This window comes from Vicugna pacos, chromosome 16, assembly GCF_048564905.1.
Source record: "Vicugna pacos chromosome 16, VicPac4, whole genome shotgun sequence".
NCBI classification, from domain to species: domain Eukaryota; kingdom Metazoa; phylum Chordata; class Mammalia; order Artiodactyla; family Camelidae; genus Vicugna; species Vicugna pacos.
The window spans coordinates 14,927,792-14,954,802 of record NC_133002.1 but is presented as its reverse complement, the minus strand read 5'-3'; the positions used below and the strand labels follow the sequence as shown (position 1 = coordinate 14,954,802).

Genomic DNA, 27,011 nt, shown 5'->3' with positions numbered 1-27,011 from the left:
ACACACGGCTCAGGGGCCAGGAGTTTGCCAACAGGGATAAGAGAGACCCCTCAGATTTGTGAAGTGTTCTGAGATTTCCTCTCCCATCTAGACCCGGCAGGAGTCTCATTTCCTTCTCGAGCCTTTGGGCGATGCACTGCAACATTCTGGACAGCAGTAATAGGGAAGGTGGGATGATATTAAAGAATTTGGCCAATCACAGGGTCTTATTTTTTTTTCTTTTTGCCTGTGCTCCAAGCAAAAAATCTTTGAAAGGAATGAAAAAATAAATATTTAAGTGAAATCAGTGATTCCAATTATTGCCACTAAAAAATGTCCTCTTCAATCCTAATTATATGTTCTTTCATGAAAAATAGAAGAGGCATTAAATTTTAAAGTTTTCTAACAACTTAGGGTTTTAAGGACAGCAATGCAATTTCCCAACCCCCAGACCAAAATCTAATAATTCAATATAATTGGCTAGGGGCATAAACAAACGCACAAGACTGTCGATTAAATGTCAAATGCACTGCAGAAAAATCTCAGTTACCTTTCAATGTCATTTAATCATGGAATTCAACAAGGTCTTTGGAGGCAACCATTGCAGCTTCCTTAAGACCTGAACAGAGCCCCCAAGTGGTCACCAAGTCCTTCTCTCCAGTGGCCACATCCTGATTTTCTTGACCTTCTAAGGGAACAGAGAAGACCCTTCTGGCCCCTCTTATGCTATTAACTATTTGGAAGTAAAGAGAAATCCTAGATGGGCCCTCCATGAGAAAACAAGAACTTCAGACTTCATTCCCACAATTTCAAACTCTATCCATTTAGCACACTGACAGATTTTTGTTGAGATTGTAAGGAGTGGAGAGGGGAGAGCCCAGCGCTTCCACTGGAAGTTGCTGGATGCCACTGACAGCTGCACACTTCCATCAGTCCTGGCTTTGACTTCCTGATGTCCATCCAGACGACCCCCACCCCGTTCCCTAGCACATCATGCTCTTCAGCCCACAGGCTGCTGCAGCTGTCTGCTCAGCTCCTGTTCCTTCTGACTAACCGCAGAGCCCGTTCACATTCAAGAACTGGGGCTTCAACATGCAGATGGCCAACAGGCGCATGAAAAGATGCTCAATATCGCTAAGTATCAGAGAAATGGAAGTCAAAACTACAATGAAGTATCACCTCACCAGTCAGAATGGCCATCATTAAAGAGTCCACAAATGACAAGTGCTGGAGAGGCTGTAGAGAAAAGGGAGCCCTCCTGCACTGCTGGTGGGAATGTAAACTGGTGCAGCCACTATGGAGGACAGTATGGAGGATCCTTAAAAAATTAAAAATAGACCTACCATGTGATCCAGCAATCCCACTCCTGCGCATATGTCTGGAAAGATAAAAACTCCAATTCAAAAAGACACACGCACCCCATGTTCATAGCAGCACTATTTACAGTAGCCAAGATATGGAAGCAACCTAAATGTCCATCAACGGATGACTGGGTAAAGAAGATGGGATATATATGGTGGAATATTACTCAGCCACAAAAGGACAAAATAATGCCATTTGCAGCAATGTGGATGGACCTAGAAATGATCATATTAAGTGAAGTTATATCACTTTACATGTGGAATCTAAAAAACTGATACAAATGAACTTATTTACAAAACAGAAACAGACTCACAAAGAAAACAAACTTATGGTTACCAAAGGGGAAAGGGAAGTGGTGGGAATAGATTAGAAGTTTGTGATTAGCAGGAACAAACTACTCCATATAAAGTGGATAAACAAGGTTCTACTGTATAGCACAGGGGACTATATTCAATATCTTGTAATAACCTATAAAGAATATATATACACATAACTGAATCACTATGCTGTATGCCAGAAACTAACACAACATTGTAAATCAAATATATGTAAGACCTCCTCCCCAGTATAATTTGCAGTATTACTGCAAGCCACATGGGATACAAGGACAGAGGAATCGGATCAGAACAACACAGCCCAGCTACAGCAGTCAGAAGAGTGAAAGCAGGAAGGGATTTACGCACGCCGAACGCACTCTGATGGGGGGTGAAGTGGGTCGGGGGCAGGAAGCAGAGAGCCAAAGAGTTGGCACCACGTGAAAAGAGCATTCAGATGACGGGGCAAGGCTGGGAGACGTGAGCTGATCTGATCGGAGCGGCTCTACTGCTTAACTCCTGGTTCATTCCAGAAGGATGTCTTCTCCAGCCGAAGGATGTCACAATCCCAGAAGCTCCTGGCGGAAGGAACGACTAAGGTCTCCCTGCAGAGAGTCATCTCTGGGCAGCAACGAGCACATCCTGCCCAACTGAGTAAATTAGGAAGTCACAGTCCCCCACCCCCAGTCTATCTACACAGGGGTAAACTCTTCACGTCCTGTCTGCGGGGCGGGGGTAGGAGGGAGGAAAGGACCCAAGGCTCCTTGCGTTTGCTCCCTTCCCACTTTACATTCCACACGCGCATGCCTGCCTCCCACCCTCTTACACATTAACCACACACATCTCTTGATTGGGTCTTTAAAAAATATTTAGGAGATTGTATGAGAAATAGGACTAGTTACTGTTTTTTTCAAAATACTAACTTCAGACTAAGGGGAACTTCAGGAAGAAGATACTCCCACGCTTTCTCCCTGTAACTGCAGAACCGCTTCCCTCAGACTTTTCCCAGCTTTACTGACGTGTAATTGACACGTAACTTTGCATTCATTCAAGGCGTCCGACAGAATGATCTGAGAAAGTGTATGTAGCGCGAAACAACCACCAGTCTAGTTAACATCCACCACCTCGAATAGCTACACATTTTTTTCTCGTAATGAGAACTTTTAAGACCTATTCTTTTAGCAACTTTCAAACAGACAATACAGTATTGTTAACCAGAAAAACTCTTCTTGTCCTGCTGTACGTTACCTCCCCAGAACTTGTTTATCTTAAAACTGTGAGAACGGCAGGCATTTTCAAAGGAAGCTGGACTGAGATGGTAGGTCTACGGGAGGGACCGAGTGAGGAAGAAGGAAAAATTAGGTCAAGTGAGCTCCTCTCAGGAGTTGCATATGTGCATTGGTTAAAAAGAAGGAGAGAAGGAGAAGGGAGGGCAAATTTATTATCTTAGAATAAATCAGCTCCAGAATAGAAAATTCTGTGAACTGTGAGTAAGAACACAGGCCCGAATGGCCAGTCCCTTTGGGCTAGGACATAGCAGTGGGGTCTGGGGCCCAGATCTCAGGGCATCTCCATGTTTCCCACACTCGTAATGTGACACCAGCACGAGGTGACAAGTGACGCATTCTTTAAAATTTTGTTTCAAAACCTGTTATAAACGTTGGTAGTGACCTAAAAAAGTGGGGAAAAAAAAAAAGATCTGGCTGCTGTAATAGGAAACATGCTCTCTAAGGAAAGAGTGAAGACTCAAGGACCCTTCATGCTCTGGTTAAATCATGCCTGGCAAGCACGCTCGCACCCCATCATCACCCCCCAGGGGACTCGGCCTTGCTGGGGAGGGAGGGAGGGCGTGCAGGGAGGTCTAGAGCAATTCAGACCCTATGGGCGTATGAAGGCTCAGAAAGCCCCCCGTGGGTGACTCTGACAGAACACAATTAAAAACCCTTCTTGTCCACAGGCTAAAAGGGGCGTCACTGAGACAATCTATCAGCAGCTGGGAACATGCTGCTACGGGGGCTCCGGAGTGTCAGCTCCGTTCTGGATGTTAGAGGGCGAGCAAACTTCCCCCCGACGGCCGAGAAGGTGAGTCTTCAGTAAAGAGGAGCAGACAGGTGTTCCCGACTGACAGGTACTCCTTATTACGTGTTAGGTACTATTCCAAGGTCACGCGTGAATCCACTTGGTGTCCCCAGCAACCCACATCAGTTTAAGGAAGAGGAGCCTGAGGCCTGGGTAGCTACGTGCTCCAGGTTGGAGTGTTCCAGCCTCCAAGGGGGGCCCTGATAGCGGCTGATTACAAACTAGGCCGTCTGGCTCCAGAGCCGTCCCCTCTGCCCCCTGCACCATCACCACCGGCTCATGACAGGTCCATCGGCACACCTGAGAGTTTCACAGCCACGTGAGGCACATCTGGACAGCATTTCTGAGCCGCCCCTGCGGGCAGGGAGCTGGGCTGCTCCATGTTACCGTCTGCAGCCGCCGTGTGGCGCCCCGCCCCATGTCTCTCACCTCGCTCTCGGGAGGGCAGGTTTGCAGCAGAAGTGACAGTGTTTCCTCTAGAGACCACACTCTTGAAAAGGGAAACAGGAGCGACTGAACCAGTGCATCAGATTCTCTGTGGTTACTCCTACCTCGCCCATGCCCACGCCGCTGCCAGGATCGTGCTGGAAGGAAGTCCAGGAAGTGGTAACTTACCTCCAGAGCTGGTCCTGAGCGTCTTGCATCCTTTTGGGCGATGCCGGACATCATATCCGCTGTCCTCTTGTAACACGTGTGGCGTCCTGATCAGGGAAAGTTTCATTGTCAGACTGTTTCTGGACAGATCACTGAAAAGGATGCTGTTTCCTTCATGTTCCTGGCTTCTCCCTATCAGCACAGCCATCGCCCAGAACGCTCAGAGAATCTCCCTCCTGGTCACAACAATGTCATTCGCTCACTGCTCGCCTCCCCCTGTTTCAACCGGGTTTTTTCTCCTGATGTTATTTGCTGTGCTCCCTTCCTTCCTTCCCTGCGCCCCACCTGACAGCCCACACCTGCCTCCCCATTACCCAGGCTCATGCCTTCTGGAATGTTCTCCCCTTCTCCTCCTAATTTCTCTGCAGGTCTTCATACTGTGAACCCCTCAAGGCCCAGCTGCAATGTCTTTTATAAACCGTCCTCCAATCGCTCCACTCAAGCTCCCTCCCTCTGCCCAGAGCCCTTTAGCGGAGCCCCTGTGTGACACCTGGCAATTTCTATACTAGTTATTTATACCCAAAACTTATATCCCTAGACTGCAGTTTCCTTAGGTGAAGGGCTGGTTCCACTCTGCGAGGGTCCTGGGGAGAGTCCACTGTGACGGCAGGGTGGGGCCCGCTGCTTTGGTACCAGACAAGCCCACACTTCACGGAGCCCCGGAGAAGCAGCTTCTCACCTCCAACAGAGAAAGACTGAGAGGAATGACAGCTCTTCCGTGTTTACCTTACACTTGTGTTTTCCCCAAGAGGACCCCACTGGGCCATTTTTGCATCGTGCTGTACAGGTGCCTTTTTGGGGGTGTTTGTCCCAGATCACCCCAGAGGCCACCCATTTCCCGGGCGCCTGCCCCACACACAGCTGCTATGAATCAAGCACTAACCCTTAAACAAATCAGTGGTGATCAGAGAAGTCCATGTGGCTTCACGAAAGCTTCCTTTATCCATAGCAACTTATAGAGAAAAGCACTATGAGGGTCAGTTTCCTCGAAGGGGTGGGATCCCCCTCCTGCTGCCCAGCACAGTAGAATCCAGTGGTTTCCATCCGGGCTGAATGACTGGTCTTGGTCCCCAGTTTTGCACCTCTCCGTAGGACAGTCAAACCTAACAGGATTTTCAGGACCCAGACACGAGAGCTCGGACCGCCCCAGTGGCCTGTTTCAACATCTTGAATGGCCAGTGAATGATGCTTCTTCGCTGCGGGGTCTTAGGCTGGGGTTTGGAGCACAGTGTATCCGTCAGCTCGGGCCACAGCCAGTCATTCCTGCCCTGCGTCACATGCGTCAGGAGCTCTTCGCTCACCTGAAGAGCGCAGGCCAGTCAGAAGCTCCTGCGCCTGGGGCCATCACCCAGCTCTGGGTACCCAGCTCCCAGGCCCACGAGCCAGCAGGGGGTGGACGCTGACTCCTCCTGGCTCACCAGAGCCAGCTGCTTGCACCTCCTCCCAAGTTCACGGACTCCACGTCCAGTGATGTCTGGCTGGTCCCCTGAACTCAACCACGGTAAGAGTATTTACACTCTGAAAACTGGCAAACACCGCAAGTATGGCCTTTCTTTCTTTTCATTTTTCTACGAGAGCTGATTTACCAAATGCCACTGACGCAAGCCCATCGCTACTCCTAATGACAGATACGAGACAGTCTACCTGCCCGTGGGGATGCCACCCCACCTCTTCTAATACAGAAAACCTACGCTGTCTCTTTGAGGCCACGCCCACACAAGGACGCGGAGACACAAAGCTGACTGCCCTGAGGGAAGGAACACTAGATGGAGTTCCAGAATTCACAGAGACTGGCATCTTAGTTCCACCCAAGTCTGGACTTACAAGTATCGAAGGTTTCTGCCCCGAAGAGTCAGATGAACCTAAGCAGGATGGGGGAAGAAGAGTCAAGCGGACTGATTAACTTCTTTAAAAGGGCAAATGGAGCCCATAAATGTTTAGTACAGAAAGAGCTGCCTCCCCTCCAGGCCTCGAGTACATTTCCATGTCTTGCTGGCCCTAATGAGGAGTGACAGCTGATGAAAGCTGCTATTCATGGTCATCTGAAACAGCTTTTCCTCTCAAATGAAATTCGGTGTGGCATGAGTCTAAACACGCAGACCAAAGGCCGCGCGAATGTATTCCCCAGGTCCCCATGGGCTGGCAGAGGCCACTCTGTGTGTGAGGGGGGCGTCCCGACTGGGCACCAGAGGCCCAGTGTAAACAATGGGAGTCTTTCTACCCGCTATGCTCAGACCCGAGACGGTGCTCCTGGCCCCAGACTCTGCCCATCCCGGGTTCTCCTCCTTGTTTATAATCAACAGCAGGCACTCACGGTGACTTGAGTTTGATGACTAGGACTTTCCACCCCCATACTGAACAAAGCCTGGATTTACCCTCACTGCCTTCTAGGTGAACAACTTCCCTGCAGGGAGGGACGCTGTGGTGGGCAGTGTGATGCACGAACTGCTTCAGTTCCGAGATGACTATTCTGACTTCTCTGGACGTACCACGAGCAAACGCACAGCCAGCAAAGGGGGGTTTTTGGCACACAGCTCGGGAATGCTAGGTTATCCCGGAAGACTGCAGGGCTGATCTTTACGAGCCTAAGGCGAGCAAACACTCCTAGGAACAAGGAGCCATAGCTTCCACTCTGCATCTTGCCATCCAACACTGACATGAAGTTACAAACATATGGTTTCCATCAAAACAGAGCTGGCAGGATTCCCTCAGCCTCAGGAACCAGGGTAGCTGGTAGCTTGGTAGCTAGAAGCTGGGCACTTGATATAACAGCATCTGGGCCAGGCGATAAGAACCTTCCAAAAGAACCAACACACAGACTACACTAGAGTTAGCACGGGGCGAAGTGGCAGGCCCCAGAGTCGAGGACTGAGAAATCTAGTTCCGTCCCAGAGCGTCTGCCTCTGTTCTGAGTCACCCATCAAGACAGTCTTCCTTCTTTCTTGTTCTAAGTTAAGCTACTAGAAAGTTGGCTGTGGATGCTCAGCCAAGAGAGGTGGCACATGCTGTATTCCAGGCAGCACCATCAGGCCCCCCAGGGAGGGACGCCAGAGCGAAACATCCACGTTTCTCCCTTTCCGTTCCTGACTCCTGCCGCACCTCTGAGATCCCCGGGGAACAAATACTCATCTCAAGCTACAAACTCACCTTCCAAGAAACGTCACTTTATTTTCTAGAGCTATTCTTATTTGCTCTTTTAAGATCCTGTGCCACCGAGTGGTACAGTTTCTTCTAAACACTGACGTCTCCAGAAACCTAAAATGATGTCTAGAACCCAAGAAGCGAGTTTCTGAATGTGGGAATTTTAGGATTCTCCCAATTCCTGCAGTGCTGTATTTCAGTCTGTTGCCAACTGCCAAGGCAGGTTGTATGTGTCCTGGAGAACGGAGAGTCTGGTCCTAGGCTACCGTCGGTCAGCGCCGGCATTCACTGGGCTGTCCTCTTCCCGTCACTTCTCCAGTTACTGGGCCATTTAGCTCACTGTCTCATCCTTCTTGCACCAGCCAAAAGCTTTCTTCCTACAAACCTGTTTGACTCCCAGCCAGTGTTTTCAGGGTTTCCTGCCACAGCAGGCAGGGGGTTGCAAGGCAAGCACTCAGCCACTCTCCAGCGCGGTTCTCAAGTCTAAGGACCTGCGTCCTTGGGACACTCATCGCCGCCCCTCCCACCATGCAGCTCCGGGCTCTGCTGGGCGCCAGACACTGGGGTTTTGTCTCCCCCAGCTCCACAGGGACGAGACCCAGACGTCACTGCCTTGCTTCTCCAGTCCAGCAGATTTGTCATCCCGCTGACCTGCCTTAGGACCAGGCGGGTGGGGAGTGGGGCCAGCACGAGCCCCAGACAGCCTCTAACGTCCCTTCTTCCCCGTCACGATCCCCTCCTCCCAGCCTCTGAAAACGCCCCATGCACGCCAGGACACCGCGCTCCTCATCTACCTCTCACTTCAGAGATTGTTGTGAAAACACTTGGGGTACCAGGCCTGCCCCTCAAACTCTTAATTTTGAGGTCTTTGGACTTAAAAATCTTTTTGCTGTAGACCGTTGTTCCTATTAGGAGTTTCCAAAATCAATTCTGATCTGCAGCTGACCCAGTTCTTCTACTTCGTTGCATAGCTGTTCAAACATCCCTGCCCTGAGACATGAATGTGGAACATTCTGTTCTGTCTGTCTGGGTTAGAAGTCATCCCAGAGTACAGAGGGGAAGCCTTTGTCTAACACTTCAAAACACTGTCCCACCTTATCTGCTGCGGGCACTGGACGGATGCACCTAGCTTCCCACAGTCTGCCGTCTGTCCTGAAGCTGCAACTCCTGTGACCCCAAGGGCCCCTCTGGAGTATTTAGGGGAAGTGGGTGTATATAAACTGTATTGTGAGACTGCAGAAGACTGAAAAATTAGGATTCTGTCAAAAAGTCTGGACAAAAAAGAAAACAGGCTCCTCACTCCTCTTGCAGGCTCTCAGATGAGGGTCTCGCCACAGCACCTTTAACTGAGGAGCGCTTACAGTGTCCCCAGGCTGTCCGCCATCTTCCTATGCTGCAGTGCGTAAATCCAATGGGGACGAGGCTCAGGTGCAAGAGACAGCTTGCATTTTTCCAGGGTGCGGGGACTTCAGGGTCTCTTCCCAGTGACGGAGAAAGAAAATGCAACGGCTGACGCCAGGCTCTGTCTCTCTCGGAGACTTGGAGCGGTCCGGCATACACACCGAAGCCTTCACCCTGCGCTTCAGACCCCTCCCACGCCCCTTACGCATGCTGCTGTCTTCCGTCGTCAGGACATCCATTATTTGCCCTGACAACCAACCACAGGACTTAGAGTCTCACCCAGGAGATGCCCAAGTGTGTCAGCAAGACTACTGCCCTTTATCCCAGAGCGGCTGAAGATCAGCGGGGAGGCGGGGGGGGGGGCATGGTGCATGTGAGTGTGTGTGGTGAGGCAGGGAGAACATACCTCGACAGCAGCAAGATCCCTCTTTCCAGTCCTCCCAGCATGTCCTCAGCACTGCTTGACACTTTTCACTTCCATCAGCAGAAAGGCTAAATGCAACTGATTTATTTGATCTTACAGGTATCTGCAAAAAAGAAGAAAAAAGTATTAAGTAAAATTTCAACCATTCATATTGTTGCATAAATTCATTTCTCAGAAAATTCCTCTAATGTACAGTAGACTTTACACACTAGGCAGCATGGGTGAGAAAAATGGAAGCCAAGAGACATGGAATTACTTATCCAACACCTTCAGCTAGTTAAAGGCTGCATCCTGACTTCCATGGAAATTCCTTTCCCACTTTATGAGTTTAACCAGCTTTCTGGTAGCTGGAACAATGGGCACGATCAGAACGAGGATTTAAATGTGGCTTTTCCATGAGAACCAAGGGTAGATCTCAGTGGAGAGAATTCTAATTTGGGCCTAACAGTTAAGGTCGTAGAAAATGCCAGAAGGAAGCTTGAACTCATTGGACACCACAGCGTGCCAGCGGGGCATATAAGGAGTGTGAGTGGGGAATGAGTGGAGACGAATTCTGCGGGGTTTTTATTCAACAATGATTATACACTCGTGTCGGTACTGACCCAGCACTGGTAATGTGACATAAACACGAGTACAGCATAATCACACTGAGTTCAGACGGAGCACCTTTGAGTGTTTCACCTACTTTTTGCAAAGTTCTACTTGATTTTTACTTTTTTTTTGGCTTTACTAGAAGGATTCATCTATCCTACGGGGGGTTACCGGTAGCAAGGAGTGCCAAGACTGCCCCCAGACAGCGGAGACTCAGAAAGCAAACCAGTTTGTGTGTGTGTGTGCTAATGATTGAGGCTTGATAGATGGGACATTTATCTCTTTCAGATCTGCCACCAAAAAAGAAAGAAAAGAAAAGCAGGCCATTGTGTAGGCAGACATAGACAGCGTGGGCAAGGGTGGGGGGTCCTGGAAGAGCGGGAGAGGAAGGCAGAAACCTAGAAACCAAGAGTGTCGGTTCAGGTCTCCGAGAGCAGACACTAAAATGGAATTTAAAGGAGGAGAGATTTGCTGGAGCAAATACCGTTTATCTTTCAATAAAGGAGACACGGAGCGAAAGTGAGCATCACCTTCAGGTCACCACGTGAGCCCGACCCGGGAGGGGAGACAGAAAGGAAGGGAGAGGGGCTGTCGTGAGAGGGGCACCGCGTGGGGAGAAACGGCCTTCCTCCAGCCGCCATCCCCTCCGCTGCCCTCAGTCGTCGGCCACAAGTAGTGGGGAACAGCTTGGCCCCCGCCTGCATGCAGCTGTGGATGCTGGGTGGGCAGCTGAAGGCTGTGAGACCACCATTCTCCACACAGCAGGCTCCCTGCAAGGGAGACCTGAGCCCTGCACGGGAGACCTGAGCCCTGCACGTCTGTGGAGGCCACGCCTGCCGTGTCTGAAGCCAGGACGGGGGCCCAAGCCTAGACCGTCCCCTGGTGGGGCTGGGTAGGGAAACCAAGGGCTGGACTGTCTGCCTGGCATGGCTCGAGGGCCTCAAAGCTGAGCTGGACCAGATGCTTTGCCAGGCAGCCACCCAAACCTCAAATAAGGGGAACGTCACACCCTCAGCCTACGAAAGCCCTTGACAGCTGGCTGGGAGAGGAGTAACTCCTGGCCCAGGTCACGTGTCTTCCCTCGCATCAGTCTGAGTCCTGCACTGGGGGCGGCTGCACTGCACTGGGGGTGAAGGAGCCCCCCCACCCCGGGACCTGCACAGCGGGCTCCAACATCTCTGTCTCCATGGGGGGGCCTCAGAAACCAGGCTCTCTGACCTGACAACTGACGTGACGGAGCTGCCGGCAATGCGGATGGAACACAGTTTAGGGCTATAAGGTGCGTTTGACAGAGGACGTCTCCCTAGTCGTGCCCTCACTAGGATTAGGGTGAGGAGTGATGCTCGAGAGAATGTTTGCTCCCAGAGGATAATGAATGATTTAGCAACACAGTAGTTCTGTCTGGAGGCAGGGAAAGGGAGTGAGGATGCTAATGAATGAATGAATGAACTGATAACTTCTGGGTGTCTGAGGACAGGGTGACGGGGGCCTCAGATGAAAAGGGGATAATCATCTAGAAATCTTACATTGAATACACCAGTGACCACAACGCCACACGCATCGTGACAGCACATCCACCACCATCAAAAAGAAAGTTACACGTTTTAGAGTAATGACAGCAGTCACACCTCGTGCGCACAAAAAGCTGTACTTGGAGACAGGGAGTTCTAAGTAAATAATTGATGACTCTTTCTGCAAATGCACAAAGAATTTTTTTTTTGCATCATGAATAAATGAGCAACCTTTTATTTATCCAGCGAGACCTCCTTGAGCACACACCCTGAACATCATTCTTGTATCACCGTGTTCACTTCAAGGCTAACCAGCTGTTTGCTGCGTGCTCTGGGGGACAGGGGAACGGTTCCTGCAAGTGAACACAGCAGGTACGTCAGCCACAGGCACTGCCAGGGCCTTGATTTGAGGATATTTTATGGTGTTTTCTTGAACTGTGCACAAAGAAAAATGGAATATTGTTTTCTAGATGGGTTTTCTATATCTGCATTGGGAGCAGTAGTGTCTTGTGAAAGTCTCACTTTGTACGTGGGTTGCAAATGCAGGACTCAAGAAATTCATCAAAATCAACCAAGGTGATGTGCACATTAATAGAATGGAGGGAAAACAAACGATCTTCTCAACTGATGCAGAAAAACCATTTGACAAAATGCAACATCTCTTCTTGGTATCTGTTGGATTCAACTGAAAGTCAGAGAGTTAATCTGAGGCACAGAAGCAGAATTCTGGGAGCCCCTCGGATGAACGCAGAAGCTTTTCCACCCATAACAGAGACACTGTGGAGGCATTAGAAACCATCTGTTGACTGTTTCTGGAGACTCTTTTTAAGGAAGCGTGTTGGTACAATGTGCTGCCACCTCCTCCTATGGCAGGTCTGGTTTCCGCCCAGTTTCGGCTGGTTTCACGCACTGGAGTCCTTCTGCATCCTCAGTCACTAGGCCTCGTGGGGATGCTCCACCTGCTTTTTACGTCTAGTCTAGGCCTGCAGGCTGAGGCTTTGGGACAGCGTGAGATGCCAGCAAACCAGAAAGCCATACAGCCGAGGGGCTGTGAGGCCACCTTGCTCCACAGGGGCTCCTTCCCCTGGATCCAGTGGACCCGCTCCAGGCACAGCCCCCCACAGAACATGCAGAGAAAAGGACAACTCAGAACAGGCTTGCCTTAATTCGGCTATTTGTGTCGCCTCGTCTTCTGGACTCCAAGGGTTCCATGGCCATTTAGCCCTATTTCAAACGCTCCCTGTCTTCAGACGATGGCTGAGCCCTCACCCTTTCATAACCCTGGCTTGTCACTTTCTTTCAAAGGCCCTGGCTGGTAGACTCAAATTTCACAGAGTCTGTTAAGCCCGCTCACTGCATTTGGGGGGGATGTATTAGCAGGGGGGAAAAGGTCACACCTTCCATTTGCTTTGCTTTACTCAGCTAATAGGAAAGGGAACCTGCGCGCATTAAGAAGCATTAGGCATTCGTCTAGTTTCTTTAATCATCGTTGGAGAGACCGGGGAGCTGTGAATCCAGACCGCGAACACGAGGGGCCCTGCAGGAGCGGGAGCGCACCGCCCCGGGGGAGTGGCCTGGCGGGGCGGGGGTGTGTGTTGGTTTGTGGGTTTGGCTTGTTCGCCGGGTTGCGCTGCCACCTTTGTTCCATGGCAGCCCTTCCAGTGTGGTGCTGCCAGCTGCCTGGCCTCAGCTGCTGGTGACTCTATCTGCAAGGGTTGGGTTCTGCACCCCCAGAAATCGAGGCACAGAGGCAGGAAACCCCCGTGTCCCTCAGCCCCAGGACCTCAGCGCCTGGGGCTCCGCAGGCCCGGCGGTCAGCTGCCCCCACTGCACGTCGTCCGCTCACTCAGCGGGTGCGCGCGGAGCGCCAGCCGCGGGCGGGGCGCCACGTTCTCCCCTTTGCTGCTGAGCCTTGTGACGCTTGGGTTCAAGCCTCCGTTTACCTTGGACAGTCCTTAGAAGACTGGGTTTCTCCTCTCTGGAGACCCTACAATGTGTTACTACTCTTCTTACAAAACAGTACCCAAAACTTCGTGAGGCCTGGGTCTGAGGACTCATCACTCAAAGTTCAACGACGCTTTGACCTTCTTTCTGAGGCAATGGCATCCGTTGTGGAAGGGTCCCAGCCCCACCCCCAACACTTGACTGAGCCACATTGATCGGCTTCTCTGAGGCTCCCATGAATACTGGAGGTTGTGAAATCAACCTAGGGGGTAATGAGAACAAAGCCAGAACACGGAGGCGAAGTGTCAAGTGTGTTTTACGCTTAGTAGGTGCCAACAGATGTCGTGTGCCATCACCTCCTACTCTGTGAGGGTCCGGTGGCGCCTCTCCCTCTCTCCCTCCCTCCCTCCGAGCCCAAGGGCCAGCTTCCTCCTCCTCTTGTCAGGAAGGAAAGCTCCCTAGTACGTCACGTGCCAGCAGGTGCGGGTCTGCCTGGGCGCAGCTGGGATGCTCTGTGACGCCACCTAAGAGCAGAGGTCACTGTGCCTCAGTGGCGGAGGAGGTGATGGCAAAATCCACCCACGACGGCCCACGCAGCATGAGGCACAGGGCAGGAAAGCGGGTGCTTTCCATTTCTCTGCTGTTCTCAGAGCACGATGGGTGGTTATCTTCTGCAAACCCCCGGGGAAGCAGGGCAAGTGGCAGACTCGAGTCAGGCTGAAGTGAGGGAGGCAGGAGCTGATGAGATCCTAGACACAGAGCCTCTCTAGTGACTCCCAGAAAGACCCAGAAGAGGGGAGGGGGTGGAGTCATGCCTTCGGGGTGGTGGGGGCTGCCACGCTGCCACCTACCGGCCCCTAAAGTCTCGTGATCTCAGGCCTCCATCAACAGGGACACTGTTGACTATCTTTCTCGTATTTACCACCAGGGTCTCACTTTCTTGCCTGTAAAGCTCGTACTGGAAAGTGAATTTCCCAAACCACGTGCCAGAGTCCTCTTTACAGTGAAGAAGACATACGACGGCCCCCAGTTGCATTGATTTATTAATATTTATACACGAATGCACACATACACACACGTAATTTTAAGACATTAAAAAATTAGATTTCCTATGAAAAATGGGACTTGAGTTTGCCTTTAAAACTCCAAGTATCTGGCCGCGGAGGGCTACTGACCGCCACCACCCCTGTTGCAGACAGAAGCCGCCTACCTTTTACGGGGATGCCCTCAGCGCCTCCCTGTGCCCACCTCTCCCACTGGGGCTATGTCTGTTACCTGCATCATCGACCACGTCCCTGCAGTTATTCAGTCTGGGTTTCTTATTGAAGGCTTTCCTTTATTCCTTTCTTTCCAATGTAAGTTACACACAAGCTGTCGACTCTATGCCTCTTGGATCCCGTGTCACCTCTCCAGTTTCTATGGGACTTTTGAGGCTTGGGTGAAAGGGGAGGGAGCTTCTTGCACTCGCGTCTGTTGTTTCCTTTGTGAAAACAACCCTTCTAGGTCTGTCTTATGCCCACAAAACTGATTTGCGCCACAAAGGAAAGGCTTGAAGACCTCAAGCTTCGTTTGGTGTTTCTGTAGGATGACACAGGGTCTCACAGCCTGACCCAGGGCCTTCCACTGGGAGCTGGAGACCAGCAGGAGTTTTCACCCAGTGGGTAACGGAAGCCCCTGTAAGCTGGCTGAGAAAACGCGGCCGAACACCCCCTGGGCTGAGCACGTGTGAAACAGTCTCAGGCAGGATGAGAGGAGTGGCAGGAACAGTCACGGAGGCTAACGCGCTGCCTCCCAGGAGGACGGCGCAAGCTGAGAGGGCGACGGCACACCTCTGGACTGGAATGATCTTGAATGTGGAACATTTCGAAAGGTCGTTGTCATTAACACAGCATCATCTTTTCCACGAGTCTCATGTTAGACGGTAAAGTTCTCATTCACAAGTGCAATACCACAGAAACGTATCTTTGAAATTTATTATATTATATATCAAACTGATGATGAGAGCCAAACAAAAATCACCCCACAATCACAACCCTCAGTGCATTTTAAATGCAGTTATGGAAACAGACGGAAAATGGCCAGCTCTGCTCGGCACAAGGACTTTCAAATCACACACACACACACACACACACAAATCACAGCTCTCTGTTTCGCCGAGCACCCTTCCTAATGTATCAAAAGCCACACAAAATTTAAACAATAGACTCAATCATCTAGCAAATTTGATTTGGAGGGAGAGGTTTTCCATTAGATCGTTGGGGGGACATTCAGCCAGAGAAAACCCCCATTCTCTAGACTCAAAACCCAGACAGTGTGTCGTTGACAAGACATTCAAACAGCAGGTTATTATAAACAACATCAAGGAGCGCAGAACCAAACACTGAAGGACTTCCTGGAAGTCAGAACAACGACACAGTCAAAGATGCAACGTGTGAAACAGTCAATCTTCAGAAGCAGAACTGAGCGGCAAAGCCTCAGGAGGCTGTTCCCACTTGGGTCTGATTGGGCGCTTTTCCGCGTATCATCAGGGTCTCAGAACAATTTACTCCAGATAGGTTTAGAAGAGGCAGCTCTGGTAAGCATCACACCAACTCTATGAGCCAAAGCCTTCCGGGGACAGAATATGCCCGGGGACCCGCTCCAGGCCCCTCGCAACCCTGTGACGACTTCATGACTCACTTTGCCGCGGCCCCGTCTCTTGGTCTGTGTAATACTGGTGACCACAGTCAGACCCCTGTTCTCCACCTCCTACTTCTGGACTTCTGCCGTGCTGAGCAGCAGCAGCAGCAGCAGCACTTACGGTAGTGACAGCGGTGCCGGCAGTCGCAGACGGCAGCAGCTCTTGAACAATACATGATATGACCACTGCTACGGAATTAAAAATAAAACCCAAAAGACAAAAGAAGGGGAGGTGGACACGCTTTACTGTGTCTCGGCTCAGAGGGGTGGGGTTCCCAGGGAGAGGAATGGGACAGGTCTTCTAAACCCCCAGGGACGAAAACCATCTCTGTCCCAGGCCCGGGAAGTGAGCCTGGGGCGCTGCCCCTTGGCTGGGGGCTCCGGGCTGGCAGGGAGGTGAGCACGCGTGTGAACGTGGAGCCCACCCCTCGGGACAGGGAATGCTGGTACTCCCAGTAGAAGTAAAAAGGGTTTTGTTTGATGAGACCTGTGGTGGGTGGATGTATGCAGTTAAATGCAGAAGCCAGGCGAGCTGTTTTGAACGTTAACACTATACAATTTTCTCTCTGGGAGAGAGACAGAAATTCAGAGATGGAGAAGAGGAGACAGAAGCCAGCAAAGGGGGAGACCTCTTTCTGTAGTATCTCCCTGCGACCCTCCAAACCTCAGTAAGATTAAAAAAGCAGTCAGATGCTTCATGGGAACAGAAGCTGTGTGAGATGCAGTCAAAGTTGTGCTGGGAAAGGGGACTGCACTGGTTGTATGTTCCTGTGAGATGTGGCCACACAGGGCAGCTCCTGGACTTAGGTGATGAAGTGCTGTTTCCTTTTGGTGGTGGGGGGGGGGCTGCATTACCTGCCCCGCAATTAGGTTACCAGCAAAAGCTGCAGGGAAGGTGACTGGGGAGAGGCCCCCTTCGTCTAGAGGAGTTTGCTTTGGCAAGTTACTCAGCTAGGATGGAAAATAGCCACGGGCCGAGGGGCTGCGAGAGCCTTTAATTATTGTTTCTGACGTTGACCTCTGAGCTCCAGAAGGCATCCCAGAGGAAATCAGGCTCCCAGGTCAGCTCAGTTGCCTTTTTGAGCCTTGACAATTTAAGTGATCACTCCAGTTTGCATGCCACAAATCACAGATGAAACAGAAGCAGAAAGAAGTTTTTGTCAATGTTTTTCTAAGAGTGAGTCCTCATGGTTTGAGGACAGGAACAAATCAAGGTCTCACTTAAGCCAGCTGGGGCAGAGCCCTGCCCAAAGGAACCCCTCCTGTGTCTGCTGCCCCTTTAAAAGGAAGACCTTGATTTTTTTTTTCTTTTTTGATCAAAACAATCTGATGGCTCATGAACAAAAGTACAAGCCCAAGGAAGGACTGATTACTTGGAAAGAGGTAAATGTGAATTTAGGAAAAACAAAGTCTGACTGCTACCTGGCGAAGGGAAGTGAGTGGGAGCCGAGGCAGACAGTGAGCTCCTCCCTCAGGAACGAGGTCGCACATCACAGCCGGCCAGGCTCAGCAAGAAGCAGAGCGGTCCCCAATGGGGCAGAAGAAACAGGTGCCTGCCACTGGGGCCGGATGCCTCAGAGGAGGGTGAGAACTAGCATCCCTTCCCGGGCTGGAAAAAAAATGCAAAGGAGGACATTTGGGGGACCACTGGGGAAACAGGACTATCAACTCCATGGATTAAAAGACAATGTTAAATTTCTTAAGAATGGTTTCTATTGTGATTATGTAGGAAAATCTGAGCGTTTTAAATAGCTGGATACTGAAATGCTTAAGAGTTAAATTTTAACTTGTTTAACTCTTAAGTAAGTTTAAAAAATTCTACATATGTAAATGTACTATAATATGATATAATGCAAAGTAACGTAATATAGGCTAATACAATATACACACACATATGCGTAGCCACACCTATGCAGAGTGAGAACTAACCCAGGAACTCAAGCGCTTCCCTTCCAGAATTAAAATATACATGAAATGTTGGGAGACGGCTCATAGGAAAGAAATCAATAGAGTTAAAATTAAAGGAAAAAAAGATCTACTCCCTTAGGTTCAAATCTACACAAAAGATATTCTGCTATTTGTGAGGTTTACAGAATTTAAATTTTTCTCCTTGTTTTTAATCATATTATTCTACACTTGGGCCAGCAGTAAACATCTTAAAAATAAAACTGTAATGGGATTCTTAGATACTTGATTCAGGCAACAAAGCTCAAGACCAGTTCTGATTCGCTGTAGAGTACGAGATTATGAACTAGCCAAAAAGACCTGGTAAGAAAGCAATGAGGTTATTTCCAAAAAAGCCAGGCAAACTCAAAGGGAAAGGACAATCCCTGTGTGTGTGTGTGTGTGTGTGCGTGTGTGTGTGTATTCAAAAGGTAGATGAAGCAATATTTGTTAAAGTTCCTGCTACGTTTACCTCACACGCTTATTTTAACCTTGAAACAGCCATGCAAATTGGGCTTTATTATATTCAGCTCACGTACAGGAAACTTAGGCTCAGAGAGGTCAGGTAACAACTCTTGTGTTTAAGAGCCAGGATTCGAAGCTAGGATTGTGCTCTTGTCAGTGTACAGACTCAACATCAAAGCCATTATCCAAAGGCCTGTAATTCAGTCTCTCAAGTGGCATTTGAGTTACTCAAGTGATGGGAGCACCGAGGGGCACAGTGGAGCCTGCTCCTGTGCTCGGGCACCTGTTTGTATGGGAGGAGTCCTGGCTACTCAGGGATGGCTGTTGGCTTTTTCTCTTTCCCCATAAGAGTCTCCATTCTTTTAACAAAGAAAGAAAATGTATCTGGTAAACAATTCTAATAGAAAAAGCAAAGAGGACACAGCCTTCCTCCCTCAGGTCCTAAAACATATTCACAGTTGTCTTTTCAACCAGGCATCACTAGTTTTTTTTTTGTAAATGAAGTTTTATTGGGACACAGCCACACCCATCTGCATGCTACGGCACGTGGCTGCTCTCATGAGACGTGGCAGAGCTGAGTACTTCTAACAGACTATCGCCCACTCTCCCTTTACAGAGAAGTACTTACTGTCTCTCAAACTACAGCTGCCTCACCTGTGAAATGAGAACAGAAGTCTTTTTCACAGTGTTCCTGAGTCTAAACTCGTTTTACTCTCCGCACACCAGGAGACAAGGTGCTGGGGCAAGGAATAACAACTTTATTCAGAGAGCCTGAAGGATGAGAAGATGGCAGACTAATGTCTTGGAGAACCATCTTATCCAAGTCAGCATTCAGGCTCCTTTTATACTACAAAGGGCAGGGGGTGTGGTTGGTTGTTGCAAACTTCCTGGTGTCGGAATCCTTTGTCCTTGCAGCTGTCCACGGAGGTCAGGTCATGCTGTTCCTGTAAACCTCCAACAAGACAAGTGATACTCTCTCTTCTGCAACTTTTCATCTTTAGCTGCATGGCAAAGTGTTAGAGCCCACAGGTCAGAGCCTTGAGGATGGGCTCTCCTGTCCATTGCAGGCTCCAGGCAACATTCTTCTACAAAAGGTGCAGAACCAGCGTGACTGCGCCCAGGAAGCAGAGCAGAGGGTTCGAGCCAAAGGAACGGATCTATCATGGACTCAGATTTGCTCTTCCCTATTACAACAGGAGCGCGCTGAGATTGTTTGGAAAGGACGAAACTTTTTTCCTGAAATTATCAGGCCACTTCTCTCTTTTCTTGGCAAGGAAACTTTATTCAAAATTTCATAGGTTACTGGATGCCCAAAGCAAAGCTGCCCTTGGATGGCAGGGTCCCTGCTGCTGGCTCAGGGCAGGGGGACGGGACTTGGCCACCCACACGCCCTCAGTCAGCGGGCCAGATAAGAGGTGTTCCTGGCTGCCTGGGTGTCTTGGGAGGATGGCCGTGGACGGACTTTCCTATTTTTTGTTCAGAGCTGTCTTCTGAGGGAGCGAAGGGAGCTGTTTGGTCAGTGGTTGTGTGCAAGCTTTTTTTTTTTTTTTAATTTCTGGGCAAATATTGATTTTTCTTGCTGGATCACTAAACTCCCGAGAAAAACTCTCCATTTCATAAGAGACCATTTGGAAGAGAGTAAATACTAGCCATATTCATAAATACCAGGTGAAATAAATGTTGTGCATGCTTGGGCTTGAGTGATGGAGTAACTGCTGTTATGATGTGGAAAAGTGATCAGGGCAGAATCATGGCAACTGAAAGGAAAATGCCATTAGAAGTTTCCCAGCAAAGTCCCCAAGAGAGGGGTGTTGGCAGCCCATTTTTCAAGTTGGCCCTTTAGTTGAGGATCATTCAGCCTGTCACCCAATCTTTTTGGTCTGATGCACAAATGGGACTAGCTAGATACACCTCTTCCTGCAGGACATTGGGGACATTTGCGTTAACACTAACAATGCACTGACAAACGTCATTAGGATGCAGTATTCACTAGGCATTTATCGCCTGGATGTTTTAAGACACAGGAAGAGGAAGATGCTCTCCACGGGTGACAGGAGGGAAGAAAAAGGATGGAGGAGACGGAAGCAGAATGCTTTTCTGAGTCCTGATCTTGGGGAGGATTTCTTCCAAATTATAGGGGCTTTAGGAATGCAGCTAAAGACTGGCTTCTTTAATTTGCTGGGAGAGAACGCCTGCATTTTGAGAACAAATAAAACCAAATGTAGGCTCCAAATCAGAATAAATCAAGAAATGCATCTCAAGGAGAAGCCCCCGGGGGTTGACTACAATCGGGTCGCTTCACCCACTGGCAGAAAATCTTGAGCTGTTCCCTGATAAGTCCCCCAGATCGCTGCAGAGGTTAATCCATTCCTGATGCCGCTTCGTGGAAAAGGAGACGATTATCCACTGTGTCCCGCCACGGGCCTGGCTTCCGCAGGCCCGGCCGCTCACCTCGCCACCCGGCTAGGCGAGGAGCCCTGGTGGGAACCCCAGATCCTCCCACCAAGCACAGAACTCCCGCTGGGCTTGCTGGGCTGTCTGAGCTCCTGCTAACTGATGGTAGCTCTGACCTGTGAGTTAAGAGGCACTGCCCTTCGAATTTATTTTGGTCTTCATGCCATCTATTAAGGCACTTAAGCGTTGGCCTCCCACATAGAACACTCCGATTCTTAAAAACAAACTTTTAGGTCAAAAATGACAGGGCTAATTATTCTGAAACACACTGTTTATGGCGCAAACTCCATAAAACAGAATACGTGATTTAACACACTATCCAAGGCAGTGCTGGTTTTCATTTCGGCACAATCAAGGCCTAAATCTATGTCACTAACTCCCCTGTGTGTGCTGGAAACGGTTTTATGTTCCATCTTACTTTAAATTACACACATCAAGATCCTAATGGGACACAGTCTACTTTGTTGCCAAAACCTGCTAGGTTAGATCATCTATTAAACTCTATTTATTTTTTATGACAAACAAGAAAAATGACAAAGCAGCTACTGAATGGCCACTAATGAACACCAAATGCCTCTCGAGGTCTCCTCCCTCACACACTCATTTGTTCGGGAGTCCAGTTAACTTCCTCTCTGATGATCTACCTCCCAAAAATAATGCTAAGAAGAAGCTGGTTTTCATAAGCTACAGAGGCCTGGGCTGGTCACCATCTGCCCTCCTGTTCTGAGTCTGGGGTCAAAAGTTTGACTCGGCTTCAACGTGCAGCCTTTTGTTAAAAGAAAAATCTCACGTACCATTGATGTTCTTTGTTTTTAGGGGCCAAATGAACGAAATGAAATAACAACTCTAAGTTTGCGAGAATCACCTTGGTATTCAGACACAGTTTTAGACAGGGTTAGAGATGAAAATGTGAGTAGGAAACAGCCAAGGTGAGGACAGAGTTTCCCAAGAATCATACTCAGAGGGTGCAAAGGGGCATTTGGAGGTGATTTGATCAATAATTCAGATGTTGACAGTGCTGCAGATTTTTACGCATTGTGTATTTTTGCATATTTGTTTGGAAGTCTAAGTTCTATTTAAAAGCAACCCTAACGTGCCACGCCTACCACAGCTCAGTCAAGAGCAAATCCTAGAATGCACTGGTGGTACCCACCTCACAGCTGCCTCCTGGGATTAGAGTCTCTGATGTAGAAAGATGTCCACGCGACCCTAAGATTTTTTTTAAAAAGCAGTGCCCTGCCTTTTTCACAGCATAGCACAAAAAAGATGGAGAAGAATGGCTGCTGCATCCCCTGGCTAATACAGACCTAGTCAAGGTGACAAAGGAGAGGGAAACACTGATGGCTTTCCTTTCAAGATGTCTTGGGGGGACACGGTGATAGGAAAGCTGAGCAAGTTTACGAAAGTCAGTTCTATTTCCTCCTTCACCAAATACTAGTTTGTCTGTCTCTTGGTCTCAGGCTATTAGTGGTGGTGAATGTTGTATTCTTTTTCTTTGTCTTCATGGGTCTTTAAATAAAAAGTTACCGGCGTGGCAGCCAGTTGCCATTTTGAACTGGAAATTCAGAATGCTCGTTTCACAGTATCATGTTGATTTCATCTGGAAGTCTGTGTGCTAAATAGATCCTTTGGTGCTGCGACTATCTAGACAAAAACATGGTGCAATTTATCTTTTGAAGGTGTCGAGTGAGTCATGAGACAGAAGCATGGAAAATGCAAAAATCCATGGTTCCTAGCAAGACAGCAAGCATTTTCTTACCCTAATTGAAAATATGGGGAAAAAAAGTTTTTCCGTGCACCGAACAGGCTTAGGGCATTTGTGTGTGTGTCTGCAGTGTGCGGACGACAGAGATCGTGAAGCAAATGCTGTGCCTCCATAGGCTGGGGATTTCTGGCTTCAGGAAACAACCTTTTCCGTCTGCTTTATCGCGCAGCAGAAGTCTGCTAAAATAATCCCTGCGCTGAACTCCTTCGTGCACTGCTGACTGGGGGCCCCCTGCCTTCCTGTCCTCTCCTCACACAAGGTGAGCGGATGATAATATCTGAGCAAGTGCAGACGTGGCTCATGGTCATGCCTTGCTTCATGTGGTCCACACGGAAGATAGTTTGAGCCAGATCCTGATCATAATTTGAATTCACTATGTTCAGGACCATTAGGGAATTTTTTTCTACTTTAAGTCTTTGTCAGCCAGATAGGTTTGCCAGATCAATTGTAGGACACCCAATTAAATTTGAATTTCAGAAAAACAAAAACCTTTTTAGTATAAGGATATCTCAAATATTGCATGGGACATACTTAAATAATGAATAATTATTTTGCTGTATTTGAAATTTAAATGTAATTGGGTATCCTGGGTTTGGTTTTTTTTTTTTTTGTATTATTGCTAAATCTAGCATCTCCACCTATAGGGCTCTATATTTATAGGTCTCTTTTAAATAAAGGAGAAACCAGGAAACTGTTTACCTGCTACACCTTCTAAATACCTGCATATTTTCTGTAAAAAGAAAAAAGTTGGGGGGGTGTCCTATGAAAAAATGACAAAGAGGAATTTTATGGGCAGTTCTTGCCATAATGTAGATTCTGCCCGTGACATCTATACTGTGTCAGTTACACACTACTAATGGGACCCTCCCAACAATCTCTATTTCTATTAGAAAATAAGATTAGAGATTTAGGATACATCAAAAATCAGAATGTATTACCTTAAAAGTATTTCTAGTCACATGTCAATGTGGTGAAGTGAAAGCACACCGAGGAGAGTCAAACTAACTTTAATAGGAAGCAGCTAGTCACCGCCTAGAGACAAAGGCAGCAGAAGGATTCTCTGTAGGTCACCCTCACGTCCCGCGAGAAGACAGGAAAACCATGCTCTGGCCTCTTGCATTGACAAGATTGACAAAATCTTAATGGTTATATGGGGTTTTTTTCCTGTGCACAAACTAAACTGGGTCACGATGATTTGTAAACTTCTAACAGCAGTTGTATAGTCAGAGTTCAATATATTGTATTAGGAAATCACCACTGTGGCATTCATACATTTCTGCTTCAATTTAATCCAAAGTCATCAGGGTTCAAGAAGGTTTCCTATGGGTTCTGTTCCTTCACGAGGGAAAGACTAATGGGTACAAGTCCTCCCAATATAAAATGAAAAAAGAGCTGACCAGGAAAAGGGCTGAAGTTATAGCCTGCCTGCTCGCCTGGGCAGCCACCGCACAGCCCTCTGCCAGCTAGAGCCATAGCGACAGGCGGGCTGAGCGCCCGCAGAGCAAGCAGTCAGAGCCGCACTCCACCCCGCGGGGGCCCTCCCAGGGAGAGTGTGGTGTCCAGATGCTGCTGGGAGGCAGCAGTTAGGAGAGGAAGGCAGAGCGTGGACCAAGTTGTCCTTAAACCGGGGGAGAGCCATGAAACCTGTGGCCAGAGACAGAAAATCCCTCTTCCTGGAGGAAACTTTCTTTGAGGGCCTAAGGCTCCTCGTCCTTTTTCATTTTTCCCTCTGCTCATGCTTTTTTTGTGTATGCATGTCTGTGTATGGTTAAAAAATACAGACCTTGAGACCTACCCTCTTAATAAATGCTTACGAGTATGCCGCAGTGTGGTCAGCTGCAGCGCTTCCTCCTCTTGCGTAGCTGAACCTTTATGCCTGCTGAAGAGCAGCTCCTCACTTTCCCCTCCCCCTCGGCGCTGGCAACCACCGTTCCACTTTCTGCTTCAGTGAGTTTGACCTCTATAGGTATCCATTATAAGTGAAATCATGCAGTATTTGCCTTCTGTGACTGGCCTATTTCACTTAGTATAAAGTCCTCTAGCTCCATGTAGGTTGTAGCTTAGGACAAAACTTCCTTTTTATGGCTGAATAATATTCTATCACATGTATATTTTTCCCTTTCTTTATCCATTCATCCAATGATACACATTTTAGGCTGTTTCCACTTCTGGGCCATTGTGAATATTATTGCAACTAACATGGGGGTGTAGATATCTCTTAAAGATCCTGATTTTTTTGATAAATACACAAAAGTGGAATTGCTAGATCATATGGTAGTTTTACTTTTATTTTAGTCCTAATTTGTTGAGTATTTTTATCATGAAATGTGTTTAATTTTGTCCAGTGTTTTTCCAGCCACTACTGAGATGGTCATGTGATTTTTATCCTTTGTTCTGTTAATATGGATATCACATTGATTGATTGATTATTGTCCCTGTAAAACTAAGGCCAAGTACACAAAAGACAGACTTCCACTGGAGTGAAGGGCAACTGTTTAGAAGTTCATTCCTGGGATCTGTCTCCTTTGCTTTATTTATTTTCTACCTTCCTAACTCATGACTCCTGATTCTAAAGCATAAAGATGTATGAATCCTGGCCAGAGGTTTAAATGGTGAACCTAGGAGTCAAGTCTGCCTGGCTCCAAAAAGCCAGTGACATTTTATGTGAATCTGAATTAGGCAAATTTGAAATAGTACAGTACAAAATATTACTTAACATCATGTTTTATACCCCTTCAAAATGTACAGATCTCAAATTTTTTTTAATTGTCAAGAACTGCAAAAATTTAAAGCTTACTGACATATTCAGTTATAACTTTTTCTGTCACTGCCACACACACAAAAAATAACTTAGCCTGGTTTAAAAAAAAAACCCATCATTTTTGTCAGTATTTTATGATGTTGCAATTAACATGCATCGGTAGTCCTGAGCAATTTTGGTAACCATTATATTGCCCTTAACATGCATCATTATAATTTATCATTTAATATGTATTGTTATTATTAATGGAATCCTGAAAAAAAAAAGATCTCCTTTAACAAACAATGTCATCCAAACATTTACTATGTTGTGTTACTAGAGCAGCTGCTGGAAGTTGCACCTGGAAATCACTAACTTCTAGAAACACGCTAGATGTGATACAACACTATGAAGTAGGGCAAACTACTAACATGTGCTCAGCTGTTAATTTTGGAGAGAGTCTGAAGAGAAACATTAGGGACACTGCTGAGGAAATAAAAAGCAGTCTTAAAGCAAAAATCTGTAATAACAGTTGAAAGAGTATATGGTCCCAAATTTAATTTGCTCCTCCAGTCCACTTTTACATGTGTTCCTAAGGGGAAATTAGTCTTGAATTTTGCTAGGTTTTCAGGAATGCATCTCTTGCACAAAGTGCAACCACCCTGCATTTTTCATTAAAAGCATCTGACAGTATTTTGCCATCTTGTCCAGTTTTATGAAAGAGTCCTGTGGTTTATCAGCAAGAATGGAATTTCCATGAGGATGAAGATTAATGTAGCCCCAGAACCTAATACCATGTTTGCCTGGAAAATAATAGTATCTAATAAAAATTTGGTAAATAAATGAACATGCATACAACCTCATAATTTAGCACCATCACTAATCCCAAAGATTTCACTCTAAACACTTCCTTCCAGATCATTTATAAGAGTTTTCATTCCTGGGAAAGATATCAATAGTTCTTTATTCAAAGAATTGACAGTTTATCCCTAATCTTGCCTGCCAAATAACAATTTAAAAATTTAATCCTTTCATAATCCAAAGGTATCAAGTCTGCCCTCTATGGATTTTTTTTTTAATAAAATGCTTTGTTTTGATGCTTTCCATCTGTACTGAGAGTAAACATAAGAAACAGCTTTTGAAACTCGGCTCTGTGTTCACCGTAACATGCGACGAGAAGCTGTTAGTTACATTACACAGGTCTTCTTTACAAGAAATCCCAGAGTAAATTCCTGCTGGCTGTGAGTATCAACAACAAATAGGTTCTCCGAGCAACTGATTTGCTTTACTCTCTCTGAAACTGTAAGCTCTGTAATTGACAATGTTTCTTTTTGCACTTGGGTTGTCTGTGTGTGTGTGTCTAAGTGCTAGAAATTCTAGAATCTAAATTTGCGGATCGATGCAATAAGGGTTTAAGACCAATTTCTGGCTATAGTTTTTGTTCCTCTCTTTGCCTTTCTTTTCTTGCCTTTTCTTTTAATTTAACTTGTGTTTTATTCATCTCTCCTAAGCCCTATGGAACAAGGTAGGGTTTCAAATAACAACAAAATAACGTCAAAATCTA

The 27,011-nt window shown here is 47.7% G+C and overlaps 1 protein-coding gene across 5 annotated transcripts in view; it reads right to left on the bottom strand.

Annotated features, from left to right (window-relative positions):
• Positions 1-27,011, bottom strand: part of LOC107034498 (uncharacterized) — a 212,351-nt gene that overhangs the window by 55,014 nt on the left and 130,326 nt on the right. For all 5 annotated transcript variants that reach the window (XM_072938405.1, XM_072938407.1, XM_072938404.1 and 2 more), the window contains exons 4-5: positions 9,337-9,457; positions 4,350-4,435 (exon numbers count right to left, since the gene is read on the bottom strand). In XM_072938405.1, the coding sequence (XP_072794506.1) occupies positions 4,350-4,435; positions 9,337-9,377 (127 nt within the window). In that variant the 5' untranslated portion in view covers positions 9,378-9,457. The remainder of the gene's footprint in view (positions 1-4,349; positions 4,436-9,336; positions 9,458-27,011) is intronic.